The 27,027-nt window shown below is 35.6% G+C and overlaps 1 protein-coding gene and 1 long non-coding RNA gene across 2 annotated transcripts; one reads left to right on the top strand and one right to left on the bottom strand.

Annotated features, from left to right (window-relative positions):
- Window positions 1–7,364: 7,364 nt before the first annotated feature.
- LOC148844846 (uncharacterized) lies at window positions 7,365–17,175 on the top strand. Its single transcript, XR_016102384.1, has 3 exons — window positions 7,365–7,583; window positions 15,010–16,725; window positions 16,810–17,175. It is a non-coding gene; the product is annotated as an uncharacterized LOC148844846 (long non-coding RNA).
- A 1,177-nt stretch (window positions 17,176–18,352) lies between these two features.
- Window positions 18,353–24,798, bottom strand: LOC148844845 (sulfite reductase [ferredoxin], chloroplastic-like). Its single transcript, XM_088955404.1, has 8 exons — window positions 24,309–24,798; window positions 21,933–22,718; window positions 21,552–21,848; window positions 21,151–21,348; window positions 19,746–19,880; window positions 19,524–19,640; window positions 19,245–19,403; window positions 18,353–19,077 (listed from the first exon to the last, which is right to left on the bottom strand). The coding sequence occupies exons 1-8, from the start codon at window positions 24,477–24,479 to the stop codon at window positions 19,003–19,005; spliced, it is 1,938 nt and encodes a 645-aa protein (XP_088811530.1). The 5' UTR covers window positions 24,480–24,798; the 3' UTR covers window positions 18,353–19,002.
- Between the last annotated feature and the right edge of the window lie 2,229 nt (window positions 24,799–27,027).

The following is a 27,027-nucleotide window of genomic DNA, read 5'->3' as shown; positions in this document are numbered from 1 at the left end:
TGTTGTTTGCACACTAGAAAAATAAAAAATAGAAAGAATAACTTGAATATCATAAAATTCCTTACTACAAATATTGGCATGAATAAATTACTTTTTCAAAAATTTCTGAGTTGGTATGAATAAAAGTTTTATTGATTTGAATAAATTAGTTTTAAAAATTTGAACTTATGAATAATTAATTACTGAAAATATAAAAGAATCCAACAAATTAGAATTTTTAAAAACTAACTTTCAATCAATTAAATTACCAAAACATGAAAGTTAGTTTATGGAAATCACTAAATTAAAGTTTCCCAATAAATACCAAAAATCAATGTTAATGTTTTAATGGTTCAAACAAGTCCTATTCGGAGAGAGAGAGAGAGAGAGAGAGAGAGAGAGAGAGAGAGAGAGAGAGAGAGAGGAAGAAGTTGTCAAACTAGAGAGATTAACCCTACTAGTCGACCATAATCTCTATTATATTATAATCAGGGTACACAATCAAATATATCCCTACTTAAGTATGGGACAAGTGAATTAAAAAGGCTAAAACAGAATTGTCACATCACCACATAACTTAAAACATAACGAAAAGACTAATCTACCCTTACTCGACCAACTCTAACACTCCCCTTCAAGCTGGAGAATATATGTCATAAATCCTAATTTGTTACATATATAGTTCACTCTCCCTGAACTCAAACCTTTTGTAAACAAATCTACCCATTGATTACCTGAACTCGCATGTTCTATGCTTATCTCTTCGGTAAGGACTTTCTCCCTCACAAAATGGCAACCAACCTCTTTGTATTTTGTTCTTTAATGGAAAACTGGATTAGATGAGATGTGGACTACATCTTGGTTGTCACAGTACAATCTTAATGGTTTGCTCATTGAGAATCCAATCTCTTGCAAAAGACTTTTCAACCATACTAACTCACATATAGTGTGTGCCATGGCCCTGCATTCAGCTTTAGCACTACTCCTTGCCACAATAGTCTACTTTTTACTCTTCCATGTCACTAGATTTTCTCTAAGAAACGTGCAATAACCTATAGTAGATCTCTTGTCAGACACCGAGCCTATCCAATCTACATCTATATACTCAACTATCTCAAGTCTTCCTCCTAATTTGTACAATAACGCACGACCTGAAGCTCCTTTCAGGTACCGTACAATTATAAGAATTGCACCCCAATGAGGTACTCGAGGATTTTGCATAAATTGGCTCACCACACTAACAACAAAGGAGATGTGTGGTCTTGTAATGGTTAAGTAGTTCAACTTCCCAACTAATTGTCTATATCTTCCAAGATCATCAAATATTTCACTTGCATCACTGCTCAACTTAGCATTTGGTTCAATGGGTGTTTCAGTTAGTTTCGCACCTAATAGTATATCATCCACATAAACCACTAATAAAATCTTTTGGCTTCAGAATTATAGCTGAACACTGAGTGGTCAACCTGACATTGTTTCATTCCAAAATTTTTCACCACTTCACTAAACTTCCCAAACGAAGTACGAAGAGATTGTTTCAGCCCATAAATTGCCTTTTTTAGTCTACACACCTTACCATCCTCCCCTTGAGCAACAAACCTTGGTGGTTGCTCCATATATACTTCCTCCACAAGGTCACCATAGAGGAAGGCATTTTTAACGTCAAACTGAAACAGAGGCTAATCATACATAACTGCCAAGGAAATTAAGACATGAGCTGAATCAATCTTAGTCACAGGGGAGAAGATTTCCATATAATCCACCCCATATAACTGAGAATAACCTTTAGCAACTAGTTGGGCCTTCTACCGCTCCACACTACCATTTGTTAAATATTTAGTAGTATACACCCATTTATAACCTACAACATACTTACTTGGAGGAAGAGTCATGAGCTCCCACGTGTGATTGTATTGAAGAGCAAAGAGTTTCTCATCCATTGCTTGACGCCATCTGGGTGAAGTAAGGGCCTTCTAGACATCCTAGGGTATAGATATAGAGGACAATAGAGAAACAAATTGATGATGTGAAACAAAAAGATGAGAGACAAAAACATAATTGGAAATGGGATGTAGGGTACAACTACGTTTACCTTTCCATAAATTAATGGGGAGATCAAGTTTAGAAGATTCTAAGACAGGAGCAACTACAGAATCCACAAACAAGGTGTCAATGTTTGCCGATGAGTGTACACATGTCGGATCGGTGGTTGTTCAGTAGGAATCTGCACTAGATGAGGTGAAGGTTCAGACAAAACAAGAACAACTGGAATGAGATCACCAACTGGAAGAGGAAGAGGGATCAATGGTGGAGAGGACGATACATCAGGCCTTGAGAAGAATGGTATGGACTAAAAAAAGGTGACATTAGGGTAGACAAATGACTTCCAAGTGATAGGATTATAACACTTATACTCTTTCTAGGTCTGAGAATAGCCAAGAAAGATACATTTAATAGAACATGCATCCAGTTTGTCTAAACTAGGGCTCAGATTGTGAACAAAGCACACACACCCAAAGACCCAGGGAGTTAATGAAAAGGGAGACAAATTGGGGAACAAAATAGAAAAGGGAGACTAACCGTGAAGGATGAAGGAGGGCATATGATTAATAAGGAAACAGGCAATAAGCATAATGCCACTCCAAAAATGTTTAGGAATGTCCATATGATGAAGAATAGACTGAGCAGTCTCAAGAAGATGACGGTTTTTTTGTTCAACCACCCCATTTTGTTGAGGGGTAGATAAACACAAAGTCTGGTGAATGATGCCATGTTGTTCTAAATATTGTTGAAAGGAAGTAAGAAAATACTCGTGACCATTATCTAAGTGAAGAACTTTTATTGAAATGCCAAATTGCGTACGCATTTTAGCATGGGATTATTGAAAAATAGAAAACAATTCACTCATTTTTTTATTTAATAAATCCATGTCATCCTTGAACAATCATCAATAAAAATGACAGAATATTTGTAATCATTATAGGTATTAATTTTAATAGGACCCCAAACATCTAAATGGATTAAAGCAAAATGACTGAATATACAACTATCAACCCTAGGTCTGAAGGAAACTCAGTGGTGTTTCCCATATTAACATGATTCACATTGTAAAGAAGACAAATGACTCAAAGAATGAACTAGTAGCTTGAGTGCCTTGAGAGATGGATATCCCAACCAACAATGCCATTGGAGAAGAGCTAAGGAAGTTTGAAGTGCAATTAAAGATCTACCACCATAAAGATAATACAATCCACCAGCCTCATTCCCTCCTCCTATCTTCTTCCCCATCTTGAGATCTTGAAAAACACAAGATGAATGATAAAATGTGATAGAGCAATTAAATGCCTTAGTTAATTTACTAAAAATTAAAAATTATACATATAAAAATATTTTTTATTTTACATACAACAAAATAAGAATTATAAAAATAATTTATTATTATATATAAAAAATAAAAAATTATACATATAAAAATATTTTTTATTTTACATACAACAAAATAAGAATTATAAAAATAATTTATTATTATATATAAAAAATAAAAAATTATACATATGAAAATTGTTTTTGTTTTACATACAAAAAAATAAGAATTATAAAAATTATTTACTATTATACATAAAAAATAAAATTATTATTATATATATATATATTAAAAATTATTTATTTATATATATATTAATATATTTATATGCATATGTATATGCATGTATGCATGTTCTAGCACACGAAAGTCGAAGTATATACTTTATTCGATACAAACTCTTTTTTTTTTTAGGATCCGCTGTGATAATGAGAGATTTTTGCATATTCGCCCAAATCGATCGATAATATCAGAATCTGATGAATCGGCCCGGACCGGCTTACTAATGGGATGCCTCGATACGTTACAAAATTTTGCTTTAGCCAATGATCCAATATAATAAAAAAACATTTATTTATTATACTAGGCTCACGAGCCTCATGAGCTGAGCTTCATTGGGCTCGAGCTTAGCTCGGTTAGAAAACAAGCCTATGTATCACGCTCAAGCTCGGCTTGAAGCTCGGTTTAAACCAAGTCAAGTTGAGCTTTTCCCGAGCCGAGCTCGAACAACTCGTGAGAAGCTCGGCTCATGGCCACCCCTACCAACACCACAAATGGGGGAAGAAGAACCCTTGGCTAGGGTAACGGTGTGTGATGTATAAGTTTTAGAGAGGGAAGAAAACACACTTGGAGTCCTGGTCATGTGATCAAAGGATCCAAAATCAATAACCTAGGGAGAAGGTTTGGATGCCAGACAGACCATAACTGAGCGTGCAGGAGTAGCAGTGGTATGTTGTGAAGTGGCCTGAAGGAATCTCTCATACTCATCTCGTGGTATACTCATCATCTCCTTTTTGAAAGCAGAAGTAGACATGGAAGGTATTTGATATGTCTGTTGGTTATCACTCACATCACCCCCACTAGCAACCACATGATTAGCCCATGTAGAGGGTGGGCCATGTAGATCATAATAGAAATTAATCGTATGTCCATTTTTACCACAATGTGTACACTTTCTAGTAGTGTTCCCTCTTCCTCTACCATGACCTCCCCTTGAGTCACGACCTCCATCACTTCCACCACGATGACCAAACATGGGACCACCATGGCCTCCTCGAAATGCATGTCCTCTCCCTCTATTACCATGTCCACCTCCTCTCGTTGCAACAAACACTGATCTATCAGACGTTGTAGTATCCTGTGGGTCCCAATAAGATCCTACGAAGCCAAGCAAATACTTCCTCAAGTGTAGGAAGAGCAGAACCTCCCAATATTTATGCTCTAACTGGTTCATACTCTAACTTCAGCCCCACTAAGAATCTGGCTACATCCAGTTGCTCCCTTTGTTGTTGAATTTTAACATTTAGAGTTAGGGGACGATAGGCATTGAGTTCATATCTGAGGTTTCTCATACTAGCACAATACTCTTATAGGGTTTGATTTCCTTGCTACAAATTGAAATACTCTTGATAGAGCTGATATATTCTTGTAGTATTATCCTGTCCAAAATAAAGTTTCTTGGCATGTTCCCATATTTTCTTGGCTACATCTAAGAACATAAAGTTGATACATCTTTGGTTCCATAATGTTCCACAATCATGTCATGATTTGGGCATCTTCTTGTTCCTAGTCATCAAACCCTAGAGATTCAGCTGATGGTTTATCCTCCTTCACATGTTTCACCTTCCTCTTCGCCTTGAAAAAAACTTCCACTAACTTGGCCCATGGCACATAATTTTCACCATTAGGTTTAATTGATGTCATCTGCACACTTAGTTAGTCTGAGGGGATAATCGCACCAGATTTCTGATCACTACCACCATCTCTAGTTGCTGCCATTGTGTTTCCCAATACAATTTCTAATTCTGAATTATCAACCACTAAAAATATGTTGCTGCCAAGTCAACACTACAACAGTCTCCACATCACTTACAACAATATCTCAACCAACCACAATTAAAGAGCTTGATGTAAACCACCATTACTAATAACCAACCACCATGACTATTACTCAACAACCACTAAGAACCCTCTTGAAACTGCTCAGTAGAGGGTCTGGAACACCACAAACACCACCACACGACCACTAGTGTTGTCACTCACGGTGACAATAGTATTAGAACTACTAACCTAGGGCTGCTGCACCTTCCTAACACCTGTAATGAGGATTGTGACAGTCCTGGGTTACCAAAAAAACTTGCCGCAACCTTTTACTTGTGCACCATAGATCGCAACCCAGAAAAAAAAGAAAAGAAGAAGAGGAGATTGTAGGTACAGCCGTATAGGTACTTGAAACCACAACCTTCTTCTCCTATATTAATTGCTCTAATACCATGCTTTAATGGTTCAGAAAAGTCCTCTAGAGAGAGAGAGAGAGAGAGAAGAAGAAGAAGCTGCCAAACTAGAGAGATTAACCCTACTAGGGACAAGTGAACTAAAAAAGCTAAAATAGAATTGCCACATCATCACATAACTTAAAACATAATGAAAAGACTAATCTACCCTTACTCAACCAAAGCATAATCTATTGAAAATTATGAAAATTATTAATAATTACAAAATATAAATTATAAATATTAAAATTTCCCAATAATTTTCTAATTTAATAATTTTCAAAAAATATTAACATTTTTGAATAACTATGGAAATTATAAATATATTTAAAAATCCTCGATAACTTTCCAATTTAATATTTAACAATTGTCAAAAACTAATGTAAATGAATATATCAATAAACAATTTTTATTAATTTTCAAAAAAGAAAAATTTTCTAAAATTACCAAAAAATTAATTATTGAAAATTTAAAAATAAATAATTATCTGAAAATTACAAAAATATTAGGTAATAATTATTGATATAAATAAATTATTTTTCAAAAAATTTTGTATTTGTGAATAATTAATTAATAAAAATATTAAAATAAATTTATATTTTAATTATTGTAATTATCCTATACATTTAATGTTTGTGAAGTTTTTGCCTTTGTTACAACAATGAAATGGGAGGTTGGGTGACACGGCCAAAGGCCAAGAGCCCGATGATGTGGCAAAATGAGGGGACTAGGCAAGGTGAAGGCAAACTCATATTGTATCCATCTTATTGTGTTTTGCTTTTCATTATTTTAAATTCGAATTTAAATTGAGTTTAAATTAATAATTTTTACTTTTATTAAACTTTAATTTATTTAGTGAATTGTTATTGATGCGTAACTTAAGTTATGATATTATGCTAAGTTTATTACTGTTTAAAATTTTTAATAATGTTAGGATTTTTATTATAAATTAGTATAATATTATTTTTAAAATTAAAAAGTAATTTATTTTGAATATTCTATTTTGTAAATCATTTTTAAATTGAAATTAAATTTTATTATTTTACAATTGTAAAATTATTATAATTAATTATTAAATTTTTATAATGACAATATGAGATTATTATTCATAATCATAATAATTTTTCTATTATTAGATTTATTATTTGTCTTATATTATTATTTACTTTTTTCTTATTTGTATTTTTAATATTTTTTATTCATCTTATTAGTATTTTAGATAGAGATAAGGGGTAGGAAAGAGAGATTAGAATTAGGTGGTTTAATGTGAGATAGATTAGAAGATGATTCAGGGGAAAGTTTTAGTAAATGAGATGATTATTGGAAAACGTGAATAAGAGAGAGAGAGATTTTAGTTTAATGCTGTTGACGTGGGCCTTAATGCTGTATATATATATCTTAACATATTATATGTTAAGATATGTTTACAATATAATATATTTCAGTTTCAGTTTTTTTAGTTTTTCAATATCTTGAAATATCTGTTTATTCGGTTCAGTTTTTAACAGAATAAACCGTTTGGTCATCATAGGGTTCTCTTGTTTTAATTTCGAAAGTCCGAATGCAACTGTGAAGTGTGAAGTGAGAAAGGAGTAACAATGGAACCAGAAGGCAACAACGCCGGCTGCTATTCCATTAACTGGATGGCAGGTTTGCGAAGACGCCGATCCATTAACTGGATGGATCTTTTGAGAATTCTATCTCGTTCAAGTCTCCGCCTTCTCCAACCGCTGAAGACGCCGATGCAGGTTTGCGATATTTGTCGAAGCCTTACTCGCCGGACTCTGGACCTTGTGAAATCATTAGTGGTTTTAGTTTCTTAGTAAAATAACGGTTCAGTTGTGTCGAATAGAGGTTATTATTATTTTTATTATTATATTTGTAAAAAACTTAGGACATGCCATGCGAAAAATCATACTCGAGAATAATGTTCAACATTGCATCTTCAGAAAACCCAGGTTTAGTTAGCATTGGCGGGAGGCCATTGGATGTTGATTAGTGCTTGGGCTTTTTTTTTTTGAGAACAGATAACGAGAAGTTATATATTAAATCAAAAGGAGGGGAGGGGTGTGTTTGATACATTATATCTGTGATTTTTGTTTGATACATTCTATCTGTGATTCTTTTTGCAAGCTGTTGTAGCTAATGATTGAAATACCGTGACGCTTGGTCGATATTAGCTGGTTGTATAATGCTTACTTAGTTAAAGTATTTCTGAATTTGCGGATTTTTGTTGAACTGGATTGTAACCAGATATGTTTCATCGATATAGTCTACATAATCCAAATCACGAGGCATGTACTGTGCATAGGAGCGTGCAAGGAATGAATTGGACTGTTTACAAGGCCTTTGCTTGAGGAGGTCCCTTGAGCCTTGGTGTATGGTTAATCTTGATCAGCTGTTTGACGAGTCTAGAGAGGGGTTAAATGTGAGCCCAGAGCTCCCGATATATGCTTTAAATTCAAGTTTGTAAGCTAGCAGAAGAAAAATATATGGATTGTATTTTAAGCTTAGGACCAATAGCCAAGAGATACTCCAAGTCCACCATTGCCAATATTTTGGTTTGTTATCCATTAAAAGGGAGTGATTCAGCAAAATGCTGGTCATGGTGTTAGAACAGGTAGAAGTGGTATTTCAACTTCTGTTGAACTCTGCTACCAATGGATCCAAAGTTGTGCTACAATAACTTTGTAGTATCCAAAGGATGGAAATGCTCTTCATTTGACGGTCCATGGCATGTCTTGCCATTCTATAAGGGAAATGAGGCCATTGCTTCCTTGATGTACAGCTTATTCATGTTGATCTCAAAATCTGCAAATTCGTTTGCATAGCACCACAAGAGAAGGGATGGGGAGTATGCCTTTATCGTATTATAATATTTCTCTTCCCCAAATCAATTGCTAAGGTGGTATTAGGCAGAGTGTTCAAAAAAAGTGAGAACATTGGGTTGCACTATTCTCAAAGTGAAAACCGATGTTTTGAACCATGCAACCCACTTGTGTTCTGTAACTTGTGGTGTAGTTGTGTTTTGAACCATGAAACCCTAAATAGTGTGTCTTGTAGATGGTTTCATGGTTGAAAAGTATCATGTGAATAATGATTATCTCACAACATACTTGATGACATTATGCTTACATCTACCAAAAAAGAGACTTTCAGGGTTTTCAACCTTTTGGCTCATGAATATGAGATTTTAGAGTATTCAAAAGGCAGGGGAATTGCAAAAACATGTAAACCCTAGGTCCAAAGCAAGCCTAGAATCAAAAAGAGAGATACGAAATGGTTAAGTACTATTAGAAAAGAGGGAATACAGACTAGGGAAACTATGCATAAGAGGCAAGTTTCCCCACCAGAGGTCTTTCCAAAACAAGGTCCCATCCCCAGAAGAAGCACCTTATAAAAGAAAGAAATTAAAGAAGGATGGCAACAAACTCCTTATGACAGCATGCCATTGCCAAACTATTGGATGAACTGGGCATCCTGGTTTCTATTTGTCAGGCATCCACCTGTGAAGACTTCTTTATGACAGCATTCCATTGCCAAACTCCAAAGGGATCACCATAATCATTTCCTTTAGAGAAATGCATTCTTGAGCAGCAGTCTTCCAATCCCGAGCCACCTTCCTCCTTGCTCATACAAGATCAAGTGGTCTTTTTTGGTTTCCCAATTTCTGTAAAACGGAACCCTGATGAGATTTAGAAATCACTCATTCTCAGTTGTCAATAAGGAGATTCAGAGAGTCTCATGCTCAGTTGCTATCCCTCTCAAGTCTCAACTGGCAGGCTCTCAACCTTCTTGATTCTCAAGATCTCAACCTCCTCACAAGCTCACCTTTTGTTGTTCTCACATCCCCTTCAGCAAGCTCTTTTATTCTGAGTTTCCTAAGGTAAGTTTTTCTTCATCTCTTTTTCTCATCTTTCTAAAACCTATGCTTAATTTCGAATGGTAATCAGAAACTTCATTGTTTTCTATTTCTTAGACTGTTTGAAGATCTATTTCTTGGTTTTATATGTACTTTTCAAGTTTGGCTTACCACCATGAAATTATGCCATGTGGGCAGGGAATTATCAACAGTTTGAAGGATCAATTCTTTCTAAGTCTAGATTTGAAGGATGGATAGAATCCATTTAGCAATTAGCAAAGGCAAATGAGAAGGTGGTACAGTGTACTAGTTTCTGCAGCTACCGGTACTGGAATTAAGACTTGCTGCATGGCCATTTCCATTTACATACAGTTTCTATGATGGCATGGAAAAGTGGAGGTACATTAATGAAGTCTTAGCCATCTTAGTTTAGTACAAATCATGCTCAAGGAAGTTACACTTTGTAGTAAGAGAATGCATGAACTTAAAGCATAAATGATGAGTAAATTTCTAGTTTGACCGGGGTAAACAGAAAACAATTGTTTTATTAGAAAAAAAGCAGAAACAATTGTTTTGGTGACTGCTCCTAGGAATTGGGTTGAAAAAAAAATTATAGGTTTGTTTAGGTAGCTATTGCTAGCTTATAATTAGGGGTGTTTGGCATGCCTCATTTTGGAATATTATTATATCATTTTTGTAATAGATAAAAAATATAAAAAACTAACTTGGCCATCCTGAAAATTGAAGTCTGTAATGAGACTAAGATAACCTTTTTCTCTTTCTGGTTCTCTTAATATCAGCAACCAGTTAAAGAGATTCAGATGACTTGATTGGTTTGCAATAAACGGACAAGTAGCAATGAAGGACATTAAAGCAAAAATTAAATACTATAGGCTTCCCTACCAATGGAATTGAAAGATCAATCAATTTATCAATTTTCTTTACCGATTTATTTAATGTAACAAAATCAGTTAGCTATAATTTCTAAAGCATTCCAATTTCTGGTTTAACTGATCTACTAAGTAGGACCTAGATCTCTTGGTGTGGGTCCTAATGTTGACATTACACAAAGAAGCAAGGTATGGGTGCCCCATACCTATGTCTGCAGACCTAGATTTAACCTTAGGATAAGTCATTTCTCAGTCAATGTTAACGGGTCAGTGGTTGATTTCTTTGAGGGGATTCAAGGTCTAAGACAAGGGGATCCTCTTTCACCTTTTCTGTTTATTTTGGTGGCTGAGGTTTTTAGTAGATTGATCTCAAGAGCCAATCGTTTGCAGTTGTTCAGTGGTTGGACAGTGGGAAGAGATAGAGTTTTGGTGACTCACCTTCAGTTTGCAGATGGCATTCTGATCTTTTGTGATGGGGAGAATAGAGAAGGGATTGTAAACCCGAAGTTGGTAGTTAGCCTTTTTGAGAGAGTCTCAACCTGATTATTAATTGGGATGAGTTTGGTGGCAGGTATCAATCTTGAAGAAGGGGTGCTGATTTCCTTGGCTAAGACTTTGGGGTGCGAGAGGGGGGAGTGGCCTTTAAAGTACTTAGGACTACCCCTAGGTGATAACCCTAGATTGGTTAGTTTTTGGAATCCGGTGGTTGAGGGGTTTGAGAAGAGATTAGTTGGGTGGAAAAGGAATTATATTTCTCTAGGTGGGAGGATTACTTTGATTAAATCCACTTTAGCTAACCTCCCAATCTATTTCATGTTAGACTTCAGAATGCCCCAAGTAGTTGTAAAAAAGATAGAGAAGTTGATGAGGGACTTTTTGTGGGAACCGGGGGAAAGGAAAAAAGATGACTTAGTCCGACGGGAACAGGTGACTAAAAGAAAGGAAGGAGGGTTTGGGAATTGGTAATGTCAGTTTGAAAAACTTGGCTCTCTTGAGTAAGAGGTTGTGGTGATTTCCGGGGGAAAATAAAAGGCTATGGCATAAGGTGGTGGCTAGTCTTCATGGGCTTTCAAGCAATGGATGGGATGCTGGTTGTCTGCATAGAGCTACTCTTGCTGCACCTTGGAAAGCTATTCATGGTTTCCTTCCTCTCTTAATCATGTGAGGTGTGATTTGGCTTCTGGTTTGAAGATAAGATTTTAGGAAGATGTCTAGATTGGGGAGTCCCCTTTGAAAGATGCTTATCCCTCCCTATTTGTTCTCTCTAATCTCAATGGAAAGCCAACGTTTGGTTTTCTTCTCTCACACGGTCCTACCCCTATCATTACGAGCTGAATTGGAGCCCATTAGGAATTGGAGGGGTGATAAGAGATGAGGGTGGCATTATGTAAGCTTTGTTTTCAAGCCCAATTGAGCAAGGTGACTCTTTAAGTGCAGAATTCTTTGCTGCAGTGTTTGGGGTTAAGATGGCTACAGATATGGGAACTGGAAGATTGGTTCTTGAAGGTGATCCGAAGTTGGTAGTGGGGTGGCTAAAGAAAGGTGAGGGGGTGATCTAGAAGCTTAGGAATGAATTCAGGCGCTTCAAATGGCTTTCAAGAGATATGACAATTCAAATCAAGTGGGTTAGGAGATCTGCTAATAATTTAGCATATAGGCTGTAATTCAACTGGGTTGGTCTGTCTTGTTTCGGGTTGGAGAGTGTTTTCACAACTTCTGGTTGTAATCTTTCTTTCTTTTATTAATGAATGAATGGATTTATGTGTTGTTGATAAAATATTAATCTTGGATGTAGAACACATGAGCTGAACATTGAATCTTAAGTTTCCATGACTTGTTATCTGTTCAGTATTTCAGGCATCAGAACCCATGATTAGATGGCCCCACATATAAGATAAGCTAGGATAAATATATGCATTGGAGATTACAACCTGCTGATTTTGAAAAGCTTCTCTTATGGTTAAAACAGCTGCTCTTTTTTTGTAGTCTTCACCTTTTCATAATATTATTAAGGTGGAATTTTGATGGCTGCATTTTTGGTAATTTGGTTGAATCAGAAATAGGAGGAGCTTTAGAAAGTATATAGGGCACGCATTTAAGCATTGCTTTCTGGCCCTTGGGGTTTGGGGACTCTACGGGGAAGAACATAGGGGAGTTCAACAAGGATTGAAGATGACTAAACCTAAATTTCAGAAATTTGATGTTGTAAGGTGATCCCGCATTCCTATAGGATGGCTTTTAAATGATAGCATGGGGTCATAGCATTATAGGGATGAAGCTCAGGACATTTAAAAAGATGGCAAGGTAAACCAATCATGTGGCTGATCAACTAGCGAGGGAGGGTGTAGCTAGCCCAAATTGAGGGGTACTATGGTAAATTTCTGCATGCTTAGAATTATTTTACTGATAAACTAATAAGATTTTGACCATTACTGATAAAAGAAATGTAAAATCAGCAGCTTAATAGATGATGCCCGACCAAGATGGTCAAAGATCATGTAAGCTGATTTTAGTTTAGTCATTGACTCATCTTTTAGTTACTGGTTCATGGTGGATCTTAAATTCTCAATAATCTAAACATGGTATAGATGACATTCTGACATGTTATAGAGAAAACCTCGATGGGTTTGAGACCCCATAACTTGACACTTGGTCCACATCGTAAGAATTAGGGATGTCAATGGGTTGGGTTAAATGGTAAACCCAGCTTGATCTGACCTTATCTAGAATGGTGCAGATACTGAGGCAAGGAAAGAACACATGGAGAAACAAAATCAAATTTTCCAATTTCAAATTTTTGGGTGATAGACTGATAGGATATTACCATGGTCAGAGTTTTATCAAAATATCGATATGCCTGATACTCAAAGTTGGGTATTGGTGCATATCAATATGACCAATACTCTATATTTGTTTTGTGTGTTTTTTTTTTTTTTTTTTTTTTTTTTTTTTTTATAATGGTTAGAGGTATGCCTTCTATCATCCCAAGGTTTTAAAAGGTTTAAAATATGTTTGTATTGGTGTACCATACGTATTTGGGTGTATCATATGATCATATCAATATTTTGATCATTGGTTGTAGGTGTCTTAAGAATACGGTGCAAACTTTGTAGTAATTTACAAGGGGTGTGAAGGAATCAAATGTTTTGGGCACAATTGTAATCTGTATTTTGTTTTCTTCGGTGAGGAGAGTTAAGAAAGGTTACCTCTCCTCTGACCTCTCTCGTGTAAACCACTTATTATTTACTAATGAAATTTTGTTATTGATAAAAAAACTGTAGTAATTTACTGTTATTTTGAATTTACTATTTATGATAACCTTTGGATGTACTATTTATAGTAAACTCACAAATTACTACTTTTATTAACTTCTGGAATTTTTATATTAAATTAATTTTAGTAGGGTTAGGAAATGTTATTAGAGCTTTTAAGGAGCTAGGATCCTTATTTAAGTGTCTCCATGTGGAGGGACATCTGAGTTCATAAATCGAGTCATTGTAATTGCAATTTAGAGAGTTAATTTGATAAGTAAAGTTTGGATCTAGTGAATTCTGGTTGTTTCCAGGAATTTTTCTGTTTCCCACTCTCTTATTTCTTCTTCATGGTGATTGGTGATCTATATCTTTGCTATTTACCATAACAGAAAGAGTTCTTATCCTTCTTTTTAATTTCTTATTCATTCTTTGGTGGACAGCAAGCTGTGCACTTGCTTTTCCATCCAGTTTCTTCATCACTTAGATCCCTTCACCCCATAAAGCACACCACCAGGTCTTCAATTAGTAGGATCCCTACCTCAACCTACATCATAGAAATTCTCTGCTGGCCCAAAGGCATTTCAAAGACCTTGAAACCCAAAGAACCAATACTCGATGTATGCCTTTCTAAACCCGCAATACTGGTGCAAACTAAGGAGTCCACTTCTTGGTGCCAAGTCAGTGGATAATGCTCTTCAGCAATGGAATTTCTTGTTTCTTTGACCACTGAAAAATGAATAATTTTATGATTTGTTTCTTTGCCACCACTTTTGGAGTTCAAACTAAAAAGATTTGTTTCATGCTTTATGCACTAGAAAGCAGTCAAGTAGTTTCATATTTTCATGATATGTTTCTTTGCCACCACTTTTGAAGTTCAAACTAGCAAGATTTGTTTCATGCTTTATGCACTAGAAAGCTGTTAAGTAGTTTTATATTTTCATGATATGTTTCTTTGCCACCACATTGTAGTCTGAACTAATAAACCAATCTTACTACAATCATCTCTCATGACATGCTTGATTAGTTTTGTTTTGTTTTATAGGATGCTCATTTATTATGAGCATTTTTTATTCTTGTAACCATTAGCCATGGATTTGGTTTCTTTTTGATGCTTTATCTTAATTATTCCTTACCACTTACTACTCTTCCCATGTTGTACTACTTGCAGGAGATACGAATAACATTGCTTTTGAGGTAGCTCCTAAACGTAAGAAGCCATATGAATCTGAATCTGAATCTGAATCTGACTCTGATGTTTTTGATCAAGAAGCTTGTCAAAAAGTGCTTGCTAGAATGATAATTATTAATGGACTACCATTTAGTTTTGTGGAGCGTGAGGGTTTTAAAGGTTTTGTATGATCCATTCAACCTAGATTTCAACTTGTGTCACGTGCCACTATAGCTATGGATTGCATGGAATTATATATAAGTGAGAGAAAAAAATTGAAAGAAGATATAAAGAGCTCATCAAGAATATGTTTGAGCAGTAACCTTTGGACTTCTGCTCAAAACCTTGAATTTGTGTGTCTTACTGCTCATTTTATTGATAATGTTGGAATTTACAAAGAAAAGTTATTAATTTTCGTCCAGTTCCAACTCCAGATAGTGGAGAGGCCATTGCACACATAATTGAGTTATGTTTGTTATCTTGGGGTTTAGAAAATTTTGGCACTATAACTATGGATAATTCATCTTCAAGTGAGGTTGCCGCTCAAACTTTAAAAAGAAAATTGACTGAAAAGAACAGTCTTTTATTGGATGGTGATCTCTTTCATGTACATTGTGCTACTCATATTTTGAATCTCATTGTGAAGAAAGGGTTGGATGAAATTCAAGGTTCAATATGTCGTGTCCGTGAAAGTGTGAAGTATGTTAGAAGTTCACCATATGCTTACAACAATTCAAAAAACGTATTGAAGAAGAGAGAATAATGAGTTAGAAATCAGTTTGTTTAGATGTCCCTACCCAATGGAACTCCACCTACTTTATGCTTGAAGGTTCTTTGGAGTACCAAAAAGCATTTGAACACTTGTAAGAACAAGATGTGGATTTCTTAATATTGGGACCCCCTATGGAGGAGGACTGGGATAAGATTAAGAGCTTATGTAGATTTTTAGGGATCTTTTACGAGGCAACAAAGAATTTATCAAGGTCTAATTATGTAACAGCTAGTGGTTATTTTCATGAGATAATTGGAATTGAAGAGTGTTTGAAGCAATATGAAAAATGTGAAGATCCTTGCTTTCATGGGATGGCTAAACAAATGAAGATATGCTTGATAAATATTGGGGTAGCATTAATGAAACTAACATGTTTTTGATCATTGCAATAGTTTTGGATCCTTGTTATAAGTTGGATTATGTGAGGTTTTGTTATTCAAATATTTATGATGATATTGATAAGGTGAATCAGATCATGGAGAAGATTAAATACACCATGGATTTGACTTCTAGCTTGCCAATGAAACCTTCATCACAAGAAGTTCATTATGGTAAATTGGAGAGGTGCATCGGTCAATATGAGCTTTTCATGAGATATCGCGAGTTCTTACGAGCAAAGGAGACAATTGCAAAATCAGAGTTGGACCGTTATTTAGAGAGTGCAGTTGAAGATGAAGTCCCAAATTTTGACATTTTAAATTGGTTGAAATTGAAAAGCTCCAAATATCGTATACTCTCTCAAATGGCAAGGGATGTGTTAGCTATTCCTGAATTGGCTGTTGCTCCAGAGTCTGCTTTTAATGTGGGGGGCAGGGTACTTGGTGAATTCCATAGTTCTTTAACACCAAATATTGTTGAGGGTATGATTTGTGCACAGGATTGGTTATGATCATCACCAATTGAGGTTGAGGAAGATTTAGCAGAGCTTGAGGAGATGGAGGCTGGTACCTAAATTTTACTTATCTCTTAGCTTCTTCTTTTGTTTTATAAATTAGAAACTAATCTTATGAAGTTCTTTGTTTTGGTAGCTTTGATAGATTAAATTGGTGCACCATCTCGTTCTGGTTATGGTACAGCATCTTGTTCTGTTGCAGATCTAGCTCCACTGCATCATGAGTGCTTCAGGTGATTTAGAATTTACAAAAATTTATGACATTATTGATTTGTTTTCAGGACCATGAAGTTAATGGATTTTGGATTTGTGGCAGAATTTTTTTTGGCGTTATTTTATTGTGTAGTAGTCTTTCTTATTTGGTGGTTATATCTTTCTGATTTGTTAGAGGGGAATTTTGAGTAGAAAATTATTTCTTATTTGTTATATATGGAATTTTACTGAACATCTTTTAAGTGATATTAAGAATTTGAAATGGTGATAGAGCGCTCTTTTATAACAATGTATTTGATGGTGATGGACGGGTTGCTATTTTCTGGTGGTTTTTAGATTAACAGCCAGCTTAACTTGTGTTTATTAAAGATAAAATCTACAAATCCAACTTTTGGTGTTCTCAACGGGTCAGATTACTAATCATGTCTGATGGCTTCTTAGAGTACAAATTGATTAGTTTTATTTATTTATTTATTTATTTTTGGATGAAAGAGCGATCGATGATTTACCTCTCAAGTCCCACCGGAGCCATTACTAACTTATAAACCTTGTACTGGACTTTAATGACAGAATATATGAATCAATGAGGGGATATGAACATTATACTGGATTTTGGTCTCTTCTTCATTTTTGAGCTTTTCTGCTCTCTTTTTCTGACAGAAGAACAGGGGATCCACCCCTTCTTTTCCTTCTTTTTTTTTTTTTGATTTTTCTCTTTTTTTTTCCTACAATAAAAACATGGACTTAGCCCCTTTGTTTCTTAATCCTTTTCTGAGAATTGCTTTGTTGTTGACCTTGGCGCCTTGGCAACTATGGGATAAACGTGGTTGGTAGGTAAGAACTAACAAATCATTTAGAACAAAATTGCTTGTAATGTGCAGCTCTTCTATCATTCTTGGAAGGATAAACACAATAAGGAAGTTAAAAAAGAAAGCGAAATAATGAAACCCTAAAAGCAAAAGGTTAAAAGTTCCCCATCATGCCCAGGGTTGTAACTGACATCCAAAAATCACTTTTGTGTTCAAGATTGACGTAATCGGATGAATTGGTCAAAGTACAGATATTAAACCTATACTGTTTCACTTATTTATAGCCTGATTTGATCTGATAATTATCTGAACCAATTACATCATTATATATATAGTCCGATTTGATCTGATAACTATAGGTGTTCTTCAATCTTGGTAGTTTTATGTTTTCAATAAACGAAATCATGCTTATTGATGAAAACCCCCCTTGTGTCAATGGAGGTGGTGGTGTGGCAGGCAGTCCAGCAACACCACCCGGTCCACCCCTTCTTTCTGGACGGAAACGAGTCTATCAGCCTAATACTTCCTATGGTAGTCAGTAGATGACCAATCCTTTGTTCAGATAGATGATCTTACTGTTAAAAATCGAAGATTAAAATATGAAATGCGAATTACCATAGGAGCATTTCCCAAGCCTTGAATATAAGATGGAATGGATACGGCTGAAACATGCTTAAAACATCAATTCTAATTCTAAAACAGTAAATCTACAGAGTTGCATAGGACAACGAGGCCCTGAATCATAACTTATTACTTCACGCTCAGAAACATGCTTAAAACATTCAGTCTAAAACTACATAGTTGCATAGGACAATAAGGCGATAAGGCCCTGAGTTATAATTTATTACTTCATGCCCTTACACCGTTCTTGATGACAAATCTGCTGTATCATTGGCCAACCATTAAATCCTCTGGAACGAGATGTTCGATTAGAGGGTCGCTGGCAAATCCATTGGAACGAGATGTTCAACTTGGACTAGAACTGTTTTCAAGAAATGTAAATGCCTCCATGGAATCCCGTCTACAAAATCGAACCCAGCCATGGCTATTATAAGAAAATTCTCTTCCAGAAACCCTTAAAACCAAGGGAATGGCATCTAAGACTCTTGAGGGAAAGGCCTCAGTTTTTGTAATTTTGATATAAAAACGGAACAAACACTGGAGATCTACTAACTGAAAACTCTGCTACGATTCTGATAAGAAAAAACTATAAAAACTAGCTTTATCATCTGTATCTCGGATATTATAAAAAGTCTTCATTGAGAGAGAGGGAGTCATTCGTATGTCTCCTTATCAGCCAAAAAGCTTTACGTTGAATTGAGTTGGTGTATCTCAGCAGGACCTTCCCACTTTTCAATTATCTCCTTGAGTTTCTCAAATCCCTAGCAAAAAAAAAAAATTGTAATCTTAATCAGTCCATCTTACATCAGGGTGCTGAGGAAAGATATGAAGACAACTTTTCAAGGTAGCAGGAAGGAGTATAAATACACTTTCTTGATCCCTGATGGCCCAAAGCAAAAAAGAGTAGGAAAGTAGCTTTATGTCTCACCATACGGATTGTGAAGTTGCCGAATGATTCTTCTGCCTGTCGTTTGTGTTTCCAATTGTAAAATAATGGTTCTAAAACCTTCTCCAGGTCATGGACCTTCACCTTGTCCATGAAGCATTTCGCTAGTGATGTTTGATTGGGTGTGCCCCCAAGCCATACCTGTTTCATAAAGCATGATACATCGGTTTGGTTTCTCTTGTTGCACATAAGAGATTTGCAACCTAACTAGAAGGCCATTCCATTCTCCAGATTTTAGTTATTTGAATGCTTTTTAACTACCTGATAGCTGTTGGGTCCATCACCCACGAGTCCAAGCTCAGCCATGTAGGGCCTGGCACATCCATTGGGGCATCCAGTTGTCCTAATAACTACTGATTCATTGTCCTTGAGACCAACCTGTAATGAGGATCTCTACATGTTAGCACTGGCAAGTGGTTATGCCCATGTGTCTATGCTTCAATATGGCTAATAAGAAAAGACTCATTGTCTACAGTAACTTACCTTATTAAATACAGCTCGTACTCGCTTAAGAATATCGGGTATCCCCCGCTCAGCTTCAGTTATTGCCAATGGGCAAAGTGGTAATGCTGGGCAAGCCATTGCAGTCAAATTGAGGGGATCTACATACCTAGGATCCTGTCCACAATTGAAACAATTCAAAATTTCTTTACCATGACTGTTAATGGTTTATCAACTAAAGTTATATAATGACCTAGAATTTATAATGTTTTGAAAAGTATAATCTGAAACTGCAAATATCAGATACTCAGATAGAAATGGAGAAGTTTCATTCATGAAGCTTTCAGATGGTAAATTTAAGGGAAACCCTAAAAATATATCAGAACCTCTACAATTTCCACTTAAAAAAAAATCATACACAATGGTCATGTGGTACACATTTAATTGCATTTCCATATTTTTTAACTGTTTCTAGATCAATCATTTCTTAGAAGTTTAACCATATGCCATATTTGGCCCATGAAACTGGAAGAGTGGGAGATGGGAAAAAAATTGGTTGTGTTTCCTGTGCTATCCACAGGGATCTTCTTGTGTGACACGTTAGTCCATATGAATCTATGCAACAGTAGCAGCGCTGAAGGCATGGCTGTAATGTATGGACTAATGTGAAAGACTCTCTAGACAACACACCTGCCAAACATGGATGGCCAAAGTTTTCTCACAGTCCCCTTGACTGTTCAGTTCCTCCACCAACCTGGAAACACTTCCAGAATGCCACCCTCAGTCAATAAAGCTAAGAAATCATTTGTTCTTTGTCTTGTGAATTCATTCTTTATGCATTTAAAATTTCCTTTTTTGTTGTTTTAACAGTTCTTTGGATTTTCTTTTCTGATTTTGGCTATTTGGATTTCTTTTGTTATTCCAAGAACTGCCGAATTGACTTTTGTTTTTGTTTGTTGAATATATATGATCAGCTTGTTATTTGAATCTTGTTATTGAACAAACATATAAAACAATGCATGCCTCCTCCCATTCAATTGTTTTCTTTTTATCATGTAAATAATGGTACCTCTTCTGTTGGACGTTGGCTCATTAATGATTTTAGAGTTTTTATGGTCAAATTATAATTATATTATCTTTTTCCAACATTTCTTTTTGCTTTTATCTTAGTGGTTTTTCTTTGTTTCAGTCTTCCATATTTTCAATTATTAATTAGCTTTCTGCTGACTCACAAGTCATCTTACCTGGATTGTGAAGTTATTTGAGTCAACAGAACTACAGGATCATTGATCTTTAAGTTCTAACCACTCTTTAGTAAAGTTATTTTTTCCCTTTCTTGATAAGTTTTTTAAGTAAAGTTAGCACAAGAATTTGACTTCACAACTCTGATAATTGTGTTGGTAAAGAATCCGCTGATTTGTACTGAAAATCATAAATATTGTAGTACCAGGAATCCAGCTTGGTCAAGAGCTGCGGTGATAGAATCCCTCCAATCAGGGTGAATGTTACACAAGACAATGTTCTGGTTTGGTGTGATGCGCACATCCAAATTATACTTCTCAATCACCTCCCTTAAAGTCTTCTTCATGTTTCCCTTAATACGCCCATTATCAACATGAAGCCCACAAAATAGACCACCTTCGCCCTGCCACATAACACTTGATCCATCAGAAAATAGTAAGGACAAGGACTAAATTATAAACGTACTTTTACATAGGTTATGATTGGTATGAACAAGTTACTGAGCAGAATGAGAAGTTGGATTCAAGCCAAACAGTTAATGAATTGTAAAGAACATAAATCAACCCTGAAGACAGTCATCAAGGATGTTAGTAGGTAGGACCATACCTGTTCGTGCCATCCCAAATAGCTCTTGAACTGCCATTCTGGTAGTTCTCTGAAGGGCTCAAATTTCTTTCCATAGTATTGTTCAACAACACTTCTGAACTTCTCAATCCCCCATGAACTGATTAGATACTTCATTCTACTATATTTCCGGTCATCTCTTCTCCCATTTTCTCTCTGTGTGACAACAATTGCTTTAACAGCATATAATATATCCTCCTTTGGTACATAGCCCAGTGGCTCTCCCAGACGGGGGAATGTGGTCTCCAACCTATGAGTTCTTCCCATCCCGCCTCCAACCTAAATTGAAATTATTAGTGTGTTATATAAAAAATGGAATAGGTAAACTAGAAAATAGAAGCATAACAAAAATGATCAACTCACATAAATATTGAATCCTTGGGGCTTCCCATCAGCATCAGTAACCACAACAATTCCAATATCGTTAGTAAGAATGTCTACTGAGTTGTCTGTAGGCACAGTGACTGCAATTTTGAACTTCCTAGGCAAAAATTGAGTACCATATATTGGCTCCGGAGAATCAGGGAAATTAGTTCCATGGGAATTGTCATTACGGGCCTTCACTACCTCAGGAGGCTCTGCTGACATAATCTTCTCTCCATCAACCCACATGTCATAGTAAAAACCTGACTGAGGAGTTAGAAGTGCAGCAATGTTTTCTGCAGTTTCCTGTGCAAACAAATAATCTTTTCTTGCAAAAGGTGCTGCAGGAGCAAGAACATTTCTGTTCAGGTCACCACATGCACCAAGAGTTGAGCCCATGTTTCTGATTATAGTACTCATTACTGTCTTCAGGTCCTTCTTCAGAACACCATGTAACTGGAATGTTTGTCGGGTTGTCAGACGAAGAGTTCCAATTCCAAACTGGTCAGCCAGATCATCCATGACCAAGTACAGCCTGTTTGGGACTTTACCACAAGGATTCTTTGTTCGGAGCATAAATTGGTAGGACTTCACACCACGTTCATCCCTGTTATACTGCTGATAGCTTCCATGAAACTTGATCAATTGTGTGGCAGCTTCATTTATGTTGGGGGCTTCCGATAGTAGCTCTTCATTCAGAGGGTATCTCAAGAAATTACTTTTTTCTTTGATTATTTCAACCTTGCTACGCTTAGTCTCCTTGGAGGAGGCGTCTGGCTTTATTGGCTGTAAGGGAATAAGATTGATTATTAGAAATATATGCTAAATTTCTTGCTCACTTACTGCAACTGATCAAAGAAACAAACCTACTAGATAAAAGGTCAGCTGATCTATGCCCTATTAGGTGAATGGACAGGAGAACTGTGCAACTTAGTTACCAAAAATGAAAAAAAAAAAAGAAAAAACAAGAAGAAAAAAAACCCCATCTTACATACTGAAAGGGAAGAAAAGGCAACTTCTGATGGGCATAAATACTTCAATAAGAAGCAAAAGCATGCTATTTTTTCTTTTTGTGAGGGAGGTTGATAATCATTCGGTGTTTATGACTTCGCAACGATTGATAGGCTGTAAGGGAACAAGATTGATTATTAGAAATATATGATAAATTTCTTGCTCACTTACTGCAACTGATCAAAGAAACAAACCTACTAGATAAAAGGTCAGCTGATCTATGCTCTATTAGGTGAATGGACAGGAGAACTGTGCAACTTAGTTACCAAAAATGAAAAAAAGAAAAAACAAGAAGGAAAAAAAAAAACCCATCTTACATACTGAAAGGGAAGAAAAGGCAACTTCTGATGGGCATAAATACTTCAATAAGAAGCACAAACATGCTATTTTTTCTTTTTGTGAGGGAGGTTGATAATCATTTGGTGTTTATGACTTCGCAATGATTGATACATGGTTTCACATCCCTATTTTGGACAACTCAAAGGCTCCCAAACGCCAAACCACTTACCTGAACATACGGGTGCACTTTTCCATGGCTTAGTATCACTATGTTAAGTGCTTTTTTTGTCATTTCTTTCTACATATTTAGAGTATTTCATCTGTCACAGATTTTCTTGGGCAATACCACAACATCAAATGCGCTTATCTCTTTGAGTGTGCTGCCCGTTAAAGAAATCCATGAAGCTGCTGCATCCAAGGCAGCACACAAACCAACTCATTTTGTTCGATCAATTGCCAATCAACTCATTCTTCTTATCCCAGGGCAAAACAATGTTAAAAAGCATTGTTTTATTTTTCTGTCATTTCCTGCAGAGCTACCAACGTGTGAATGGTTAAACTCCTTAGTTGAACAAAGCAGGGGTGGAAGATGGATCAGACTTGCGTGCTGGAACATGAAAACTAACACTAATTAATTGAATATATTTTTTTCTTTTCCTAATGTCACCCAAGTAATAGTTACACCCTGCCTTACCATTGTTAGGATTGTCTATTCAATACTTCATGGAGACCAAAATCAACCTAACAAAAACTACTCTGTTCGTGCAACAAACAGAGCATACTTGAATTTAACTGAGAATTTCTATAAAAGAATCAACAACAGATAACTGTAGAAACAAAGAATTTCCTTAATCATCAATTAATCCCACAAAAAGCATATACTGTTGATTTTGTTTAATCTTGATCACACTAACTCATTCGAATTGATAAAAAACAGAGAAAAGATATCTCGAAATGTAAACGAAGAGCGAATACTTGATCAACCAAATTGGATAAGTTTTCATGCATAAAAAAAAAAAAAAAATCTAAACACACAAAAAAGGAAGACTAAATATTCAAACATGCCGAACAAACCAAATCTCTTACCGTCGAAACAGCGGTTATGAGAGAAGACTTGGACGACGAAACCGGAATGACACGGACGCATCTACTCAACGGAACCGACCCTGACGATCTCAAACCATTAAACTTCTGAATCTGAAGCTTCGGCTCCTTCAACACAGCAGCATTGGCAGCTCCGACCGACGTCCCCATCATCGACAACAATCAGAGTTCAGTTCTCAGCTCCGATTCAAAGCCAGAAGCAACAGAACCGGAACAAAACTTCAAAAGACTAGGTTTTCAGACGCTCAGAGTGTCCTCCACCCACTCGCCGGTATCTTCCTAGCGGCCAACTGTGTCAGATTCAGACATTTCTTTTTGTTTGAGTGGTGGCGGGGCAGGGCTAAACGAGGAGGTATCGTCGCGTACTCGCATCTGCATCTTATATTTTCCGTTTTTCAAGATGGTCAATGCTAACGTACGCTAATACGTGATTATGATTTCATTCATTAGAAATTTGACCAACAAGCAGTAGTACAAATTAGATGTGCGCATTACGCACAGAGAGCTTCCTAGCAGAAGGTAGATTCATTCATTGTATGTGGACGGGAATGCGTCTCATCAAGGTCATAATGATATGGGGCTGCTAGTTGCTGGGCTGCTGCGGAGTGCCGATATTTATTTATTTATTATTAATAATTATTAAAAAAATAAAAAAGAAAAGCAAATGAAAGGATTTTGTCTTTTTCCACGTGCTTTTCAAACGCCTCCTTAGACTAATCTTCTTCTGATCTTCCATATAATCAGGATTTTAATATTTTAATATTTATTTTATACTGATTAAAATTTTATTTTCTTTTATTGAACAAGAAAAAAGGTATTTGCTTGCAGTATGGATCTACAACACTACTGCCTTGTAATCAATCGGAACATCTCCCTATGAATATGATAAGGGAAATATTCCCAATGTTCCATACAGACCACTGCATTTACATATTGGGAATTAGGGATGTGAGAATTTTTGGGTGGCTTGGGATTTTAGATTAAAATCCTATAGGTTTGGGTTTTGATTTTAGGGTATTTGATATTGATTCCTGATTTTATTTGACACGGGTATCCGTTCTCGATACCCGATTATAAACCCAACTATTATATAAGAAATAAAATATGTGGTATAGTATAATATATAGTATAAAATAATTTATAATATATAATATATTAAGAGAATTTTTTTTTTCTTTTAAGTCAAGTTCCAATCCTTCAACTTTTGTGTTTATTTGTTTACCCATTTACCCTTATGTTATGTTTGGTTTGAGGGAAAATGTAGGTAAGGACAAGTAGAAAACCTTTACAAACCTTGTATTGGTTTTCCTGTGTTTCCCTTCCTTTCCCTATCTTTTCCTTCAAACCAAACATAACCTTAATGTTTAATAGTTAAGAACAAGAGCCCAAGACCTATTGATTGGTAACTTTTGGGTTCTTTTGGAATTTTGGTTTTTTGAAATTGTAAAATTATTTGTTTACCCATTCTCTTATGTCATTTACTTTTATTTATTTATTTTTCACTTATACTATCTTGTTTTGCTCTTTTATATGGAAATGTTTTATGTAATGTTGGTTCTTGTTGAATGTTGTTGGTTGATAATGAATTTTGAAGAACATTATTTTATATACTTAATATTGAACCAATGGCTAATTTTAAATATTACTTCTTTTAATTTTTAGTTGAAATTGTTAATCATAAATATGTATTATTTGTTTGGATGAATACAAAAGTTAATAAAACTTATTTTTTTTTTTCATTAAATAACACAAAAGGTGAAATGACTTAGTGGCTTAAAGTAGTTTTAAGAGTTTTGGCGCTATCATTAACTAATTTGGATTCAACTTACACTTTAAGCGTTAATAAACCTTTTTAATAGAAAGCATCGGTTAACCTTTCAAATTGGGTGGGACGGGTTGGGATGGGTTTAACAGGTTTGGGAAATTAAGAGAAAAAGTTAGACGGGTTTAGGATCAGGGTTACATAGGCAAGTTTGGGAATTGGTAGGACAATTTGCACAAAACCTACCCGTTGCCATTTCTATTGGAAACATCTCTCTTGTCATTAATGGTCCCCTATGTAAATTGTGTAATGGCTTATTAGAACAGTGTTGGGAGCTGTTTTGGAAGACCGGTTGACTAGAGACCATGAGAAATTTTTATCTGAAAATATTTTGTGTTGATGAATACAAATTGCTATTTCTATGCAAGTAACTCTTATATGTGATGTGACCACAAATATTTCTAACTGGATCAACCCAAAATAGAAACAACAATGATACAAAATATAGCTGAGTCTGGTATGTCCTCTTCAGGTTATAATAGTAAAATTAATGCAACCTTTCCTCTCATCGCTAGGATTGAGAGGGCACAATGCCAGGTGGCTAGTTGGTAGAGTTTTGTCTTAGGTGGGATTAAATCCTGCTGCTTTTATTTTAGCATTCTAACTACTTGTGAGAAAGAAACGAATAAGAATGTGACCCTTATAAGAGGGACAATGGTAATCAATTCAAAAGGATTGTTTTCGGTGAAAGCTACAGTTTTGGTTAACAAGCAAAAGCTCTCCATACACAGCATCTAGTCACATGGAGAATATCTTCTGCACATGTATATTAAATTCATGAGAAATTTCAAATGTACAATTGGTTGAGTTGGTCTTTTAGGCTATGTTTGGTTTGAAGGAAAATGTAGGGAAAGGAAGGTAAAACTATACAAGGTTTGT

This window comes from Nelumbo lutea, chromosome 7 (genome assembly GCF_056320005.1).
Source record: "Nelumbo lutea isolate HS-2025 chromosome 7, American lotus-T2T, whole genome shotgun sequence".
NCBI classification, from domain to species: Eukaryota; Viridiplantae; Streptophyta; class Magnoliopsida; order Proteales; family Nelumbonaceae; genus Nelumbo; species Nelumbo lutea.
The sequence above is the reverse complement of the archived record's forward strand: the minus strand, read 5'-3'. Positions and strand labels throughout refer to the sequence as shown.

Bases quoted from the DNA above. Each gene is read 5' to 3' on its own strand.
- LOC148844845 (XM_088955404.1), bottom strand. From the start codon at position 24,479: ATGATGGGGACGTCGGTCGGAGCTGCCAATGCTGCTGTGTTGAAGGAG. The intron at 21,849-21,932 runs GTGAGTTGATCA...ATTTCAATTTAG, and splicing joins CCCAAGGATTCAATATTTAT to GTTGGAGGCGGGATGGGAAG. The intron at 19,641-19,745 runs GTAAGTTACTGT...TCCTCATTACAG, and splicing joins TACGAGCTGTATTTAATAAG to GTTGGTCTCAAGGACAATGA.